The sequence below is a fragment of the Scyliorhinus canicula genome, chromosome 13, assembly GCF_902713615.1.
Source record: "Scyliorhinus canicula chromosome 13, sScyCan1.1, whole genome shotgun sequence".
Taxonomy (NCBI): domain Eukaryota; kingdom Metazoa; phylum Chordata; class Chondrichthyes; order Carcharhiniformes; family Scyliorhinidae; genus Scyliorhinus; species Scyliorhinus canicula.
This window is the reverse complement of record NC_052158.1, coordinates 29,001,139-29,016,273: the sequence shown is the minus strand read 5'-3', so window position 1 is coordinate 29,016,273 and position 15,135 is coordinate 29,001,139. Positions and strand designations below refer to the sequence as shown.

At 49.1% G+C, this 15,135-nt stretch overlaps 1 protein-coding gene across 5 annotated transcripts in view; it reads right to left on the bottom strand.

Annotated features, from left to right (window-relative positions):
* LOC119976346 (macrophage mannose receptor 1-like) overlaps nucleotides 1-15,135 on the bottom strand; it is a 156,403-nt gene that overhangs the window by 96,011 nt on the left and 45,257 nt on the right. For 3 of the 5 annotated variants that reach the window (XM_038816815.1, XM_038816814.1, XM_038816817.1), the window contains exons 6-7: nucleotides 9,989-10,345; nucleotides 3,376-3,486 (exon numbers count right to left, since the gene is read on the bottom strand). The exons of 1 other annotated variant lie outside the window; for it this stretch is intronic. In XM_038816815.1, the coding sequence (XP_038672743.1) occupies nucleotides 3,376-3,486; nucleotides 9,989-10,345 (468 nt within the window). The remainder of the gene's footprint in view (nucleotides 1-3,375; nucleotides 3,487-9,988; nucleotides 10,346-15,135) is intronic. One more of the 5 variants, XM_038816818.1, reaches the window with a different exon arrangement.

Genomic DNA, 15,135 nt, shown 5'->3' with positions numbered 1-15,135 from the left:
GCTGTGGCGTTAAGAGCCTCCAGGGGCTGGTCCGGGGTGGGGTGGAATACAGGGTCTCGCTATATGCCGACGACCTGCTCCTGTATGTTTCCAACCCGTTAGAGGGGATGGGAAAGATCATGAGGATTTTAGGGGAATTTGGCCATTTTTCAGGGTACAAATTTAACATGGGGAAAAGAGAGATGTTTGCGATCCAGGCAAGGGGGGAGGAGAGGAGACTGGGAGAGCTGCCGTTCAGAGTGGTGGGAGGTAGCTTCCGTTATTAGGGACCCAGGTGGCAAGAGACTGGGGGCTGTTCCATAAACTAAACTTGACCCGGTTAGTGGAACAAATGAAAGAGGACTTCCGAAGGTGGGATATGCTCCCGTTATCACTAGCGGGGAGGGTATAGACAGTGAAAATGACCGTCCTCCTGAGATTCATGTTTGCTTTTCAGTGCCTCCCCATCTTTACCCCAAAGGCCTTTTTCAAGCAGGTAAATAAAGCAATCTTCGGTTTTGTTTGGGCGGGTAAAACCCCGCGAGTGGAGAAGGTGATTCGGGACTTCTTGCGAAGGCAGGTTCCAACCTTTCCGCTCCTACCACCACGGGGGATACAAGCTATGGTCATTTCTAGAGTATGGGTGGGAGAGGGGAAGGTCTCAGAGATCTATAGAGAACTCAGAGTCAGAGGAAACGCATACAGAGGATGCGTCAAGTAGGGTCAACACGTTCACATCATGCGCCAGGCTCAGCCTGATACAATTTAAGGTCGCTCACAAGGCACACAAGATGGCGGCCCGGTTGAGCAAGTTTTTTGGGATAGAAGACAGGCGTGCAAGGTGCGCGGGAGAGCCAGCGAACCATACCCACGTGGTTTGGGCATGTTTGAAGCTTAGGGGATTCTGGCAGGGGTTTGCAGATGTCATGTCCACCGTGTTAAAAACAAGGGTGGCACCGAGTTCAGAGGTGGCAATTTTCGGAGTGTCGGAGGACCCGGGAGTCCATGGAGCGAGAGAGGCCGACGTCTTGGCCTTTGCCTCCTTGGTAGCCCGGAAACAGATACTGTTAGCATGGAGGGACCCAAAGCCCCCAAAATCAGAGACCTGGGTCAGTGACATGCCTGGGTTTCTCAGTCTTGAGAAAATCAAGTTCGCCCTGAGAGGGTCAATGCTAGGGTTCGTCTGGAGGTGGCAGCCGTTTGGCGACTTTGTTAGAGAAAATTAACTGTCAGCAGAGGGAAGGGGGAAGGAGGGGGGTGGGGGTGGCGGCGGGGGTTAGTCTAGATTACTGTTTTAGGAAGTTGGGACCTGTGAGGGAGGTAGATGGCCTTTGCACTATGTTTATAATTGTTTGTATATAGTTTACTGTTACTGTTATAAAATCACAAATGAAATATTTTACAAAAAAAAAATTTTTTTTAATCTCCGGGACCTGATTAAACGTATCCCAGGAAGTTGTGGGAGGCTCGGGAGGATATTGCCGGCCCGCGGGCTGAGATATTTGAAACATCGACAGCCACAGGAGAGGTGCCTGAAGATTGGAGGGTAGCGAATGTTGGGCCCTTGTTTAAGAAGGGCTGTAGGGATAAGCCTGGGAAAGACAGATCGGTGAGCCTTACTCCTATAGTGGGTAAATTGTTGGAAGGTATTCTGAGCGACAGGATCTACAGGCATTCGACAGGCAAGGGCTAATTAGGGAAAGTCTGCATGGCTTTGTAAGGGGAAAGTCATGTCTCACCAATTAGATTGAGGTTTTTGAAGGAGGAACCAAGAAGGTAGATGAAGGCCGTGCAGTCGACGTTGTCTCCCATGGACTTTAGCAAGGCCTTTGACAATGTACCACATGGTAGGTTGTTGCAAAAGGTTAAATCGATGGAATCCAGGGCGAATAGTTAATTGGATACAAAATTGGCTTGCCAACCAAAGCCAAAGGGTGGTTGTGGAGGGTTGTTTTTCAAAATGGAGACTTGTGACCAGCGGTGAGCCTCAGGGATCGGTGCTGGGTTCACTGTTATTTGTTTTATATTAATGATTTGGATGAGAATGCAGGAAGCATGGTTAGTAAGTTTTAAGATGGCACCGAGATTGATGGCAGAGTGGATAGTGAAGAAGGTTATATAAGATTGCAACAGGATCTTCACCAATTGGGCCAGTGGGCCGATGAATGGCAGATGGAGTTTAATTAGGATAAATGCGAGGAGGGCAGCACGGTGGCACAGTGGTTAGCATTGCTGCCTACGGCGCTGAGGACCCGGGTTCGAATCCCGGCCCTGGGTCACTGTCTGTGGAGTTTGCACATTCTCCCCGTGTTTGCGTGGGTTTCACCCCCACAACCCAAAGATGTGCAGGATAGGTGGATTGGCCATGCTAAATTGCCCCTTAATTGGAAAAAATAATTGAGTACTCTAAATTTTTTTTAAAAAAGGATAAATGCGAGGTGATGCATTTTGGTAGATCAGATCAGGGCAGGACCTACTCAGTTAATGGTAGGTAATTGGGGAGAGTTACGGAACAAACGGATCTAGGGGTACAGGTTCATAGTTCCTTAAAGGTGGTGTCACAGGTGGGCAGGGTGGTGAAGAAGGCATTCAGCATGGTAGGTTTTATTGGTCAGAATATTGAATACAGGAGTTGGGACGTCTTGTTGAAGTTGTGCAAGACATTGGTAAGACCACACATGGAAAACTGTGTTCAGTTCTGGTCCCCATATTCTAGGAAGGATATTGTTAAACTAGAAAAAGTGCAGAAGAGATTTACGAGGATGGAGAGGCTGGATAGGCTCTCTTTTTTCCCTGGAGCGTAGAAGGCTGAGGGGTGATCTTATAGAGGTCTATAAAATAATGAAGAGCATAGATAAGGTAGATAGTCAACACCTTTTCCCAAAGCTACGAATCTAGAACTCGAGGGCATAGACTTGAGGTGAGAGGGGAGAGATACAAAAAGACCAAGGGGAAATTTCTTCTCACAGAACATGGTGAGCATCTGGAACGGGCTGCCAGGGGCAGACACAATTTTTTCCTTTAAAAAAAGTTAGGCAGTTACATGGGCAGGGTGGGTACAAAGGGATATGGGCCAAATGTGGGCAAGTGGGACTGGTTTAGTGATAGAAACTGAGCGGCATGGACAAGCTGGGCTGAAGCGCCTGTTTCCATGCTGTAAACATCTATCTATGGCTCTATGTGGAAATAGGAGGTCTTTAACGACAGTGCAAAACCTGCGGTGGGAAACCCATCTTGGTATTGAGGTACATGCGGAAAAGGAGAGTTAGGGCGCTGATCCGCCATGATGAGCCCAAGTGGCCTTCGTCCATCACTCAGTTCCTATTTCCTATTTAACGGCCGCCACCACAATTTTCCCCACGCACAGGCAGTCCCGAAATTCTGTGCAGCTCCTACCTGCACTCCGTTTGGTGAGGTCCTCTTCAACTTTTTTGGAAGGGAAATAATGTTCAACTTTTGGCAGTTGTTTTGATTTTGTAATCTTGGGTTCTGACTTTGTCTTCAGTTCTGCGGAGTCAGTAATGTTACACACTGTTCCAGTGCTCTTTTAAACAAACCTGATATCAAATTTCCTGCACAGTTAAAACTCCAAAAGCTCGTTTCACCTCATCCTGGTGCATGTGCCTCACAGAGGATCACGTGAAACCGGTAGCGGGGAAACCGCACATCAGCTCAACGGCAGTTTATGTTCTCAACAATCCGTTTGCGGCATGTGAGCGACCCCGACTAGGCCGCATGTCTTTCCCATCCTTAATTGCCTCCTTGAGAACGCGGTGGTGAGCTGCCTTCTTGAGCTGCTGCCCACAGGGTGTAGGTACACCCATAGTACTGTTAGGCAGGGTGTTTCAGGATTTTGACCCAGCGATAGTCAAGGGCCGATATAGTTCCAGTAAGGTGAGTGTAGCTCAGGGGGGAGACGTGCAGGTGCTGGTGGTCCCATGTATCTGTTGCTCAGTGGTAGAGGTTGATGCTGGCGAAGGAGCCTTGGCGGGCTGACTTCTGCCACTGTGCTGTGGTGGCAGGAGGAGCAGACGTCCTCCCCCATCCCCCTTTACCCCACCCTATCAACATCATATCCATTCCATACTATAGACTAATCTGGCTTCTAAATATATCTGTGCCAATCACCTCAATGCTCCTCCTGGTAGCGAGTCCCACGTTCTCACCCCTGGCCTTCTCTTAAATTCCCTTTGGGATTTATTGGTGACTATGGGCAGGGCTTTCGATTCAAGGACGCCGTGAGACCAGAAATTCCCTCCCGATGTCAGCGGAAGTTTCAATGGTCTCAATACCCAGAACTGGCATGGCCTTTTTCTATCCCTATATTCTGTATATTCTAACACAAGAAACGCTAATGTGAGAGATGCTTAGGGATGGGATTGGGCATGGACTGTGGAATCACTTTTGTAAAAATAAATTTAGAGTACTCAATTTTTTTTATTTCCAATTAAGGGGCAATTTAGCGTGGCCAATCCACCTACCCTGCACATCTTTGGGTTGTAGGGCGAGACCCATGCAGACACGGGGAGAATGTGCAAACTCCACACGGACAGTGACCCAGGGCCGGGATCGAACCTGGGACCTCGGCGCGGTGAGGCAGCAGTGCTAACCACTGCACCACCATGTCGCCTTGTGGAATAATTTATAACCGTCCGTTGTGCATTGCTCAAAATTTGGTGCTTTTGAAGTGAGCAGAACTGAATATGAAGTTGCGTATATATCGGGCAACTGACGTGGTATCATCTGTTTCGCCCGAGCCCATGTCCGTTTTCACATTTTGTAGGTCAGGCTCAAAATTCAGTTCTCCTTCTCTTGAATACCCAGTCAAATAAAACGCACAAACTAGCAAGATTATATCTATCAGGAAGGATTAAACAGGCCAGGGCTCGCTGGCAAAGTGATGGGAGGGGTCATTAACAGTGCAATCAAATGGCAATTGCTTAGCAATATCATGCCCATAGACACTCAGTTTGGGTTCCACCGATGTCACTCAACCCCTGACCTCATTACAACCTTGGCTTAAATATTGTCAAGAGAGCTGAACTCCAGAAGTGAGGTGAGAATGACTGCCCTTGCTAGCGAGGCAGCATTTGACAGATTCTGGCATCAAGGAACCACAAAAGGAAGATGGTGTGGTTTTAGAGGTTCCAGGACATCCTGCAGGAATTCATCAGGAGAGTTTCTTTGATCCAGCCACCTTCAGCTGCTTCATTTGTCTGGTCAGGTGTGGGGATGTTCGCTGATGACTGCACAATGTTCAGCACAATTTGTGACTCTTCAGATACTGAAACAGCCCAAATCCAAATGCAGCAAGTCCTGGAGAATATCTAGGCTTGGCCTGATAAGTGGCAAGTAACATTTGCACCACACAAGTAATAAGCAATGACCACTTCCAACAAGAAAGAATCTAACCATCGCCCCTTGACATTCAATGCCATTACCTTCACTGAATCAACACTCGAGAGGTTACTAATGACCAGAAACTGAACTGGACGAGGGAATCCTGCAATGAGTAATTCACTGCCTGACTCTCCAAATCCTGTCCCCCACTTACAAGGCAAATGTCAGGTGTGTGATGGAACACTCCCCAGTTGCCTGAATGAGAGAGCTCCAAACACTCATGAAGCTCAACACCATGCAGGACAAAGCAGCGCACTTGATTGCTCCTCCTTCCACAAACACTCACTCCCTCCACCACCAACACACAGTGGCTAACTTCAAGGTGAGCACTGTAAGAAGTCTTACAACACCAGGTTAAAGTCCAACAGGTTTGTTTCAAACACGAGCTTTCGGAGCACGGCTCCTTCTTCAGGTGAATGGAAAGGCTTGTTCCAGAAATGTTTATATAGACACAGTCAGAGATGCCCCGGAATGCGAGCACCTGCAGGCAATCAAATCATCAAAGATGCAGAGAGAGAGGTAACTCCAGGTTAAAGAGGTGTGAATTGTCCCAAGCCAGTTCAGTCGGTAGGCCTCTGCAAGTCCAGGCTTGTTGGTGGGGGCCGAATGTAATGCGACATGAATCCCAGATCCCGGTTGAGTCCGCATTCATGCGTGCGGAACTTAGCTATAAGTTTTTGCTCAGCAATTTTGCGTTGTCGCGTCTCCTGAAGGCCTCCTTGTAGAATGCTGACCCGGAGATCAGAGGCTGAATGTCCTTGACTGCTGAAGTGTTCCCCAACTGGAAGGGAACAGTCCTGCCTGTTGATAGTCGCACGATGCCCGTTTATTCGTTGTCGCAGTGTCTGCATGGTCTCGCCAATGTACCACGCTTCGGGACATCCTTTCCTGCAGCGTATGAGGTAGACTACATTGGTCGAGTCGCACGAGTATGCGCCGCGTACCTGGTGGGTGGTGTTTCCACGTGTAATGGTGGTGTCCATGTCGATGATCTGGCATGTCTTGCAGAGATTACCCTGGCAGGGTTTTGTGGTGTTGTGGTTGCTGTTCTGAAGGCTGGGTAATTTGCTGCAAACAATGGTTTGTTTGAGGTTGCGCGGTTGTTTGAAGGCCAGTAGTGGGGGTGTGGGGATGACCAGCATCCCCCATGACGACGGCATTGCTGCAACAGCCTCAGTCCTCAACACCGACAACTGCCAATCTCCAGACGCAATTCTGCAACTCATCCGTTTCATTCTAGACCACAACGTCTTCACCTTCGACAACAAATTCTTCATCCAGACGCACGGAACAGCCATGGGGACCAAATTTGCACCTCAATATGCCAACATCTTCATGCACAAGTTTGAACAGGACTTCCTCACCACACAGGACTTTCAACTGATGCTATACACCAGATACATCGATGACATTTGTTTCCTTTGGACCCACGGCGAGACATCACTGAAACGACTACACGATGACATCAATAAGTTCCATCCCACCATCAAACTCACCATGGACTATTCTCCAAATTCAGTTCCATTCTTGGACACACTCGTCTCCATCAAGGACGGTCACCTCAGCACCTCGCTTTACCGCAAGCCCACAGATAATCTCACGATGCTCCACTTCTCCAGCTTTCACCCGAAACACATTAAAGAAGCCATCCCCTATGGACAAGCCCTCCGTATACACAGGATCTGCTCAGACAAGGAGGAGCGCAACAGACACCTACAGATGCTGAAAGATGCCCTCGTACGAACGGGATATGGCGCTCGACTCATTGATCGACAGTTCCACCGCGCCACAGCAAAAAACCGCACCGACCTCCTCAGAAGACAAACACGGGACACCACTGACAGAGTACCCTTCGTCGTCCAGTACTTTCCTGGGGCGGAGAAACTACGACATCTTCTTCGCAGCCTCCAACACATCATCAGCGAGGATGGACATCTTGCCAAGGTCATCCCCACACCCCCACTACTGGCCTTCAAACAACCGCGCAACCTCAAACAAACCATTGTTTGCAGCAAATTACCCAGCCTTCAGAACAGCAACCACAACACCACAAAACCCTGCCAGGGTAATCTCTGCAAGACATGCCAGATCATCGACATGGACACCACCATTACACGTGGAAACACCACCCACCAGGTACGCGGCGCATACTCGTGCGACTCGACCAATGTAGTCTACCTCATACGCTGCAGGAAAGGATGTCCCGAAGCGTGGTACATTGGCGAGACCATGCAGACACTGCGACAACGAATAAACGGGCATCGTCCGACTATCAACAGGCAGGACTGTTCCCTTCCAGTTGGGGAACACTTCAGCAGTCAAGGACATTCAGCCTCTGATCTCCGGGTCAGCATTCTACAAGGAGGCCTTCAGGAGACGCGACAACGCAAAATTGCTGAGCAAAAACTTATAGCTAAGTTCCGCACGCATGAATGCGGACTCAACCGGGATCTGGGATTCATGTCGCATTACATTCGGCCCCCACCAACAAGCCTGGACTTGCAGAGGCCTACCGACTGAACTGGCTTGGGACAATTCACACCTCTTTAACCTGGAGTTACCTCTCTCTCTGCATCTTTGATGATTTGATTGCCTGCAGGTGCTCGCATTCCGGGGCATCTCTGACTGTGTCTATATAAACATTTCTGGAACAAGCCTTTCCATTCACCTGAAGAAGGAGCCGTGCTCCGAAAGCTCGTGTTTGAAACAAACCTGTTGGACTTTAACCTGGTGTTGTAAGACTTCTTACTGTGCTCACCCCAGTCCAACGCCGGCATCTCCACATCATAACTTCAAGGTGGCTAGGAACTATCCAAGTACTGCAGGAACTCAGCAAGGCTCCTTAGGCAGCACCTCCCAAACCCAGGACTACCACTATCTAGAAGGACAAGGGCAGCAGAGACATGGGAACCCCCACCACCTGGAAGTTCCCTTCCAAGTCACTCACCACCCTGACTTGGAAACATATCGTCCATTCCTTCACTGTCACTAGGTCAAAATCCTGGAACTCCCACCCTAATGGTACTGTGGGTGTAACTACACTTCACAGCTTCAGCGGTTCAAGAAGGCAGCTCACCACCACCTTCTCGAGTGGCAATTTATGGTTGGGCAATAAAATCTGGCATAGCCAGTGATGCCCAACAAAAGAAAGGCTAGGAAACTTTAGGTCTATAAAATTAAAGGGTTTAATAGGATGTGACTTGCAGATGTTTCCACTGATGGGGAGTCTAAAACCAGGCACCACAAATATAAAATAAATAGCAGTTCGGTAGTACAGAACCGGAGTGCGACTGAAGGAGGAGACATTTTTTTGTCGAAGCTTTTCACTTGGCACTCATCAGGACAATTTTCAAGAATGCCAATGTCAGGGAAATCATAAAACTTATCTGTACGAGTAGCAAGTGCTGATTGATGGGCAAGTGAACTTATTTCCATCTCTACCAATGCATTGCCTCGGCCAATTAGAATCCACTTGTCAATGGGGGCGACACGGTGGCGCTGCGGACCCGGGTTCGATCCAGGTCCCGGGTTACTATTCCGTGTGGAGTTTGCACATTCTGCCCATGTCTGCGTGGGTCTCACCCCCACAACCCAAAGATGTGCAGGGTAGGTGAATTAGAACATAGAACAGTACAGCACAGAACAGGCCCTTCGGCCCTCGATGTTGTGCTGAGCCATGATCACCCTACTCAAACCCACGTATCCACCCTATACCCGTAACCCAACAACCCCCCACCCCTTAACCTTACTTTTTAGGACACTACGGGCAATTTAGCATGGCCAATCCACCTAACCCGCACATCTTTGGACTGTGGGAGGAAACCAGAGCACCCGGAGGAAACCCACGCACACACGGGGAGGACGTGCAGACTCCGCACAGACAGTGACCCAGCCGGGAATCGAACCTGGGACCCTGGAGCTGTGAAGCATTTATGCTAACCACCATGCTACCGTGCTGCCCTTGGTCACGTTAAATTGCCCTTTAAGTGGAAAAAAGTAATTGGGTATTCTAAATTCATATTTTTTTTAAAAAAAGAGTCCACTTGTCAATAAACCAGCACTCTCTTCCCATGCAGTACAAATTGTTATGATTTCCCTGACATTGGTATACTTGCATGTCGGCCCCGACCTTCTCAACCTTGGCCCTTGCCTGAGGCGTAGTGATCCTCAGGATAAATCACCACCATTCAGCTCTCCTCCCTCACAAGGGAAAAGCCGTCTGTGGTCAGCTGGGACTATGGCAACTTTACTTTTATTCTTCTGAATTATCCTGATGCTTTCCAGATGAAATGTTTCGATGAGAAAAAAGCCTCTTTTTTTTCCATCGATGCTCAATATAACAGTGAGTAACAAATCCAATGCAGAATTCAGGAAAAAAACTAAACTACTTTACCCAGAGAGCAGTCAGAGTGTGGAGCTTGCTCCCATAAGGAATAGTTGAGAGGAATAGTAGCGATGCACTTAAGACTAAGCCAGAGAGGTGCATGAGGGAGAAAGGAATAGACGGATATGCTGACGGGGTGAGGTGACATAGGGTGGGAGGAGGCCCGTGTGGAGCATAAACACTAGCGGGCACCAGTTGGACATTTCATTCAACGTAGGCGATTACCTTTGTAGCAAACGAAGGCAAATGGGAAATCGCAGTCTGCTTCGTGCCACTCACTCTCAAGTATGGCCCCGCACATAGGCAGGGAGCCACTGAAGCTGTACGGGTGCCAAAGGGCCCACTTGGCGTAGGTGAATTTGTCTCCGTTGGTCCACATCCATCCGGACAGCCCGTCGTTGTACAGCCCGATCCAGCAGGGCTCGTGCAGCAGAGAGGAGATAATCTTGGCCTCCTCCATGTTCCTCATGCTGGCCAGGTTGGTGTACTGGTTGCGACAGTGGTTCCAGGCTTTAATCCAAGACTTTTTATTCACTATCAGGAAATAAGCCCTGTCTCCCCTCTTAACGGACTGGGGCTGATCTGAAAGAAAGATTTTGACAGCTTTGCCTCGGGTCCAGTCGGGTTCGGAGGGCCTCAGAAACCCGACCGAGGCCATTCGGCTCATTGCGCCTCTGCCGGCTCTTTCAAAGGATCATCCGACTAATCCAACCTAATCCCATTCCTGTACAAAATTGGAAGGGGCCTAGACATGGTAGACAGGAAAGGCATGTTTCCCTTGGCTGAGGGGTCAATTACCAGAGAGATGGGGTGAGTGGAGTTACGGTGATTAGCAGAAAGATTAGAGAGAACATAGGGAAAGGTTTTTTTTCCACCCAGAGGGTGATGGGCACCAAAGAATCCCTGCCTGAATAGATGGCTGTGGTTTAAATGCTCAACTCAGTCCAAAGGTACCCAAAACGTGCACCTGAAGCGCTGTACCGTGCAAGGCTGCAAAGTGGGATAAAGTGGTGACTTGTTTCTTTTTTTTCCTTTTTCTTTTGGCCGGCGCAGACACGATGGGCTGAATGGCCTCTTTCTGCATCGTAACTGCCTTTTGGTGCTAAGGTTCTTTTTTTTTAATGTATTTTATTACAAACATGTATCAATACAGGTTACAGCCAATAAACTGGTTCCGCGGTTCTACAGCGCCCTCCCCAACCATCCAACCTCTGTTCTTTCCACGTAGTCTGACACTTTCTTTCATATTCCAGTATACACCAAACACCTTTTTGAAAACTATTATTGAATCTCCTTCAAGCAGCCTTTATGGGCAGAACGTTCAAGCATGAAAAAAATACTCATCTCCCCTCTGACTCTGCAGTCCAGTTGCAATAATTTGTGCAAATTGAAACCATAAATCTCACACTCTGTGCTGTGCTGTCATTTAATACTGTCATTGAATCATGGCACGATGGTGGAAGCCATTTTGGCCGATCAAACCTTGTGCTGGCTTGTTGAAAAAGTAGTCACCTGCCCAACTCTCTTCAATGACTATTCATGGTATTAGCGTTCACCACCTTTTCAGGTTGAGCGTCTCAGCTCCTAACTATTCAAAAAAGGTTCTCCTCGTTTCCGCTTCAGGTCATTTGGCAATGATTTTTAGTCTTTGAAACTCTAATTTTGAACTACTCACCAAGACAAGAGGCAGTGGCATAATGGTCCTGTCATTGGACTAGTAATTCAAAGGGGGAGCACTGGTTCAAATACCACCACAGCCGTTGGTGAAATTTGACTTCAGAAGTCCAATGATTTTATTTTTTCTGGTTTTTAAAAAAATTTAGAGTACCCAATTAATTTTTTCCAATTAAGGGGAAGGGTTATTGGAGAGAAGGTGGTGGAGGGGCTGACAGGAAAGCAGATGATGCCACAATCAGACCATCCCATCTTGTCCAACGGCAGAATGGTCCCAAGGGGCCGAATGGCCGACTCCTGTCCCTAATGCTCGTGTTCTTTTGTGCCAGCGAAGTCCCTCCTCCCTGGTAAATTCCTTGTCAACATCCCCTGCACCCTCTCTGAAGCCTTTCTAGCTTTCCTGATCAGCAATTTTCAGGAGCGGAGCTGAGATGAGGTGAGCGGTTGGACCGACGGCATTTTGGGAACGGAAGCGGGTAAACGGTGGATCTGAGGTTTAGACTGGGGAGAAACTGAAGAGTGACGTCACAGGAGGGCTTGATTTGATCAGACAAGAGGAGACCTGCTAAATTTGAATCTATCTGGTAAGCAGTTTTTCTTTTCTTTTCATTTATCTTTTCTTTTTGTATTGTAAGTTGTATAAGTTAACCTCAGGGTTAAGACATGGAAGGAGATCCCAGACCCGTGTCATGCTCCTCTTGTGCGATGTGGGAGTTCAGGGACTCGTCCACTGACCCTGGCTCCTTCACGTGCAAGGAGTGAAACCGCTTGGTGGCTCTGGAGCTGTGGATGGACTCACTTTGGAGTATCCACAATGCTGAGGAAGTCTTGGATAGTACGTTTAGCGAGTTGGTCACACCGCAGATAAAGTGTACTGAGTGGGGAATGTAGGAAGGCAGTACAGGGACCTCTGCGGTCACCCCCCCCCCCCCCCCTCCAAAACAGGTATACCTGCCCAAAGCAGGAGGGCAGGAAAATCAGTGGTAGAGTTATAGTGATAGGGGATTCAATTGTAAGGGGAGTAGACAGGTGTTTCTGCGGACGCAAACAAGACTCCAGAAAGGTATGTTGCCTCCTGGGTGCAAGGGTCCTGGATATCTCAGAGCGGCTGCAGGTCATTCTAAAGGGGAAGAGTGAACAGCCAGCTGTTGTGGTGCGTATAGGCAGCAACGATGTAGGTAAAAAAACAGGAAGAGTTCCTACATGCTGAATTTAGGGAGTTAGGAGCTAAACTAAAAAGTAGGACCTCAAAATGTAGTAATCTCGGGATTGCTACCAGTGCTACGTGCTAGGCAGAGTAGGAATGTCAGGATAGACAGGACAAATGTGTGGCTTCACAAATGGTGCAGGAGGGAGGGATTCAGATTTTTGAACAATGAAACCGGTTCTGGAAGAGGTGGGAACTTTACAAATCAGACGGTCTACATGTGGGCAGGACTGGAACCAATGATCTTGGGGGGGTTGTTTGCTAGCGCTGTTGGGGACAGTTTAAACTAATGTGGCAGGGGGATGGGAACCAATGCAGGAATTCAGAGGGTAGTAAAAAGTCAGGAAGGAGAAAAGTGGAAGGCAGAGAAACAGATTGAACTGCATTTATTTCAATGCAAGAGGCCTAACTCGCAAGGCAGATGAACTCAGGGCATGGATAGGTACATGGGACTGGGATATTAAAGCTATTACTGAAACATGGCTAAAGGAAGGGCAGGACTGGCAGCTCAATGTTCCGGGGAACAGATGCTAAAGGAAAGATAGAACAGGAGAGAGGAGAGGTGGGGGAGTTGGGTTTTTGATTAGGGACGTCACAACAGTACAGAGAGAGGATTTATCCAAGGGTTCGCCCACTAAGTCTACATGGGTAGAATTGAAAAATAAGAATAGTGAGATCATTTTGATAGGACTGTACTATAGGCCCCCAAATAGTCAGTGGGAAATCGAGAAGCAGATATGTAAGGAGGTTACAGATAGCTGCCGGAAAAATAGGGTGGTAATAGTAGGGGATTTTAACTTTCCCAACATTAACTGGGACAGCCGTAGCACGAGGGGTTTGGATGGAGAGAAATTTGTGGAGTGTATTCAGGAAGAATTCCTCATTCAATATGTGGATGGCCCGACTAGAGAGGGGGCACAACTTGACATCCTCTTGGGGAATAAGGGCCGGAATTCTCCGCGACGCCCAACGCCGTCGTGAAACCCGGAGTGTTTCACGACGGCGTCGGAGGCCGCTCCTCACCCCCTATTCTTCCCCCCGGGGGGCTAGGAGCGGCGTTCTGTAAACCTCGGCCACCGAGCCTTGTCGCTGGCGTCAAGGCCCGGCGCGCCGTGAATGACGCGGCCGGCGGCGCCCAATGACATCAATCGCGCATGCATAGGTTGGCCGGTGCCAACCCGTGCATGCGTAGGTTGGCCGGTGCCATGCGCGGTTGCCGTCTTCCCCTCCGCTGCCCCGCAAGATGTGACGGCTTGGTCTTGCGGGGCGGCGGAGGGGAAAGAGTGCGTCTTTTGGAGACGCCGGCCCGACGATCGGTGGGCACCAATCGCGGGCCAGTCCCCTCCCGAGCACGGCCGTGGTGCTCACTCCCCTCTCCACCCCCACAAGCAACAAACTCACCTTTGGCGCCCTGTTCACGCCAGCAGCAACCAGGTGTGGTTGCCGCCGGCGTGAACAGGTCGGGAACGGCAGGCCGCTCGGCCCATCTGGGCCGGAGAATCGCGGGTCGCCGTGAAAAACGGCGACCCGCAATTCTCCGAGCTGCCTGTCGCAAAATGCGACACGCCATTTTTGGAGGGGGGGGGGGAAAAGAGAGAATCGCGGGGGGTGCCAGAGCAGCCCTCCTGCGATTCTCCCACCCGGCCTGGGCAGCGGAGAATCGCGCCCAAGGAAGGACAGGTGATGGACGTGTTAGTGAGGTATCACTTTGGGACCAGTGACCATAATTCCATTAGTTTTAAGATAGCTATGGAGAATGATAGTCCTGGCCCAAAAGTTAATATTCTAAATTGGGTCAAGGCCAATTTACATAAGAACATAAGAACTAGGACCAGGAGTAGGCCATCTGGCCCCTCGAGCCTGCTCCGCCATTCAATTAGATCATGGCTGATCTTTTGTGGACTCAGCTCCACTTTCCGGCCCGAACACCATAACCCTTAATCCCTTTATTCTTCAAAAAACTATCTATCTTTACCTTAAAAACATGTAATGAAGGAGCCTCAACTGCTTCACTGGGCAAGGAATTCCATAGATTCACAACCCTTTGGGTGAAGAAGTTCCTCCTAAACTCAGTCCTAAATCTACTTCCCCTTATTTGAGGCTATGCCCCCTAGTTCTGCTGTCACCCGCCAGTGGAAACAACCTGCCCGCATCTATCCTATCTATTCCCTTCATAATTTTAAATATTTCTATAAGATCCCCCCTCATCCTTCTAAATTCCAACGAGTACAGTCCCAGTCTACTCAACCTCTCCTCATAATCCAACCCCTTCAGCTCTGGGATTAACCTAGTGAATCTCCTCTGCACACCCTCCAGCGCCAGTACGTCCTTTCTCAAGTAAGGTAATTTCGAGGTTATTAGGTGGTAACTTTCAAAAGTTGATTGGGGGAGCCTGTTTACAGGTAAGGGGACAGCTGGGAAGTCGGAGTCTTTCCAAAAGGTGTCAACTGGGGTTCAGGGTGAGCACATTCCGAATAGAGTGAAGGACAAG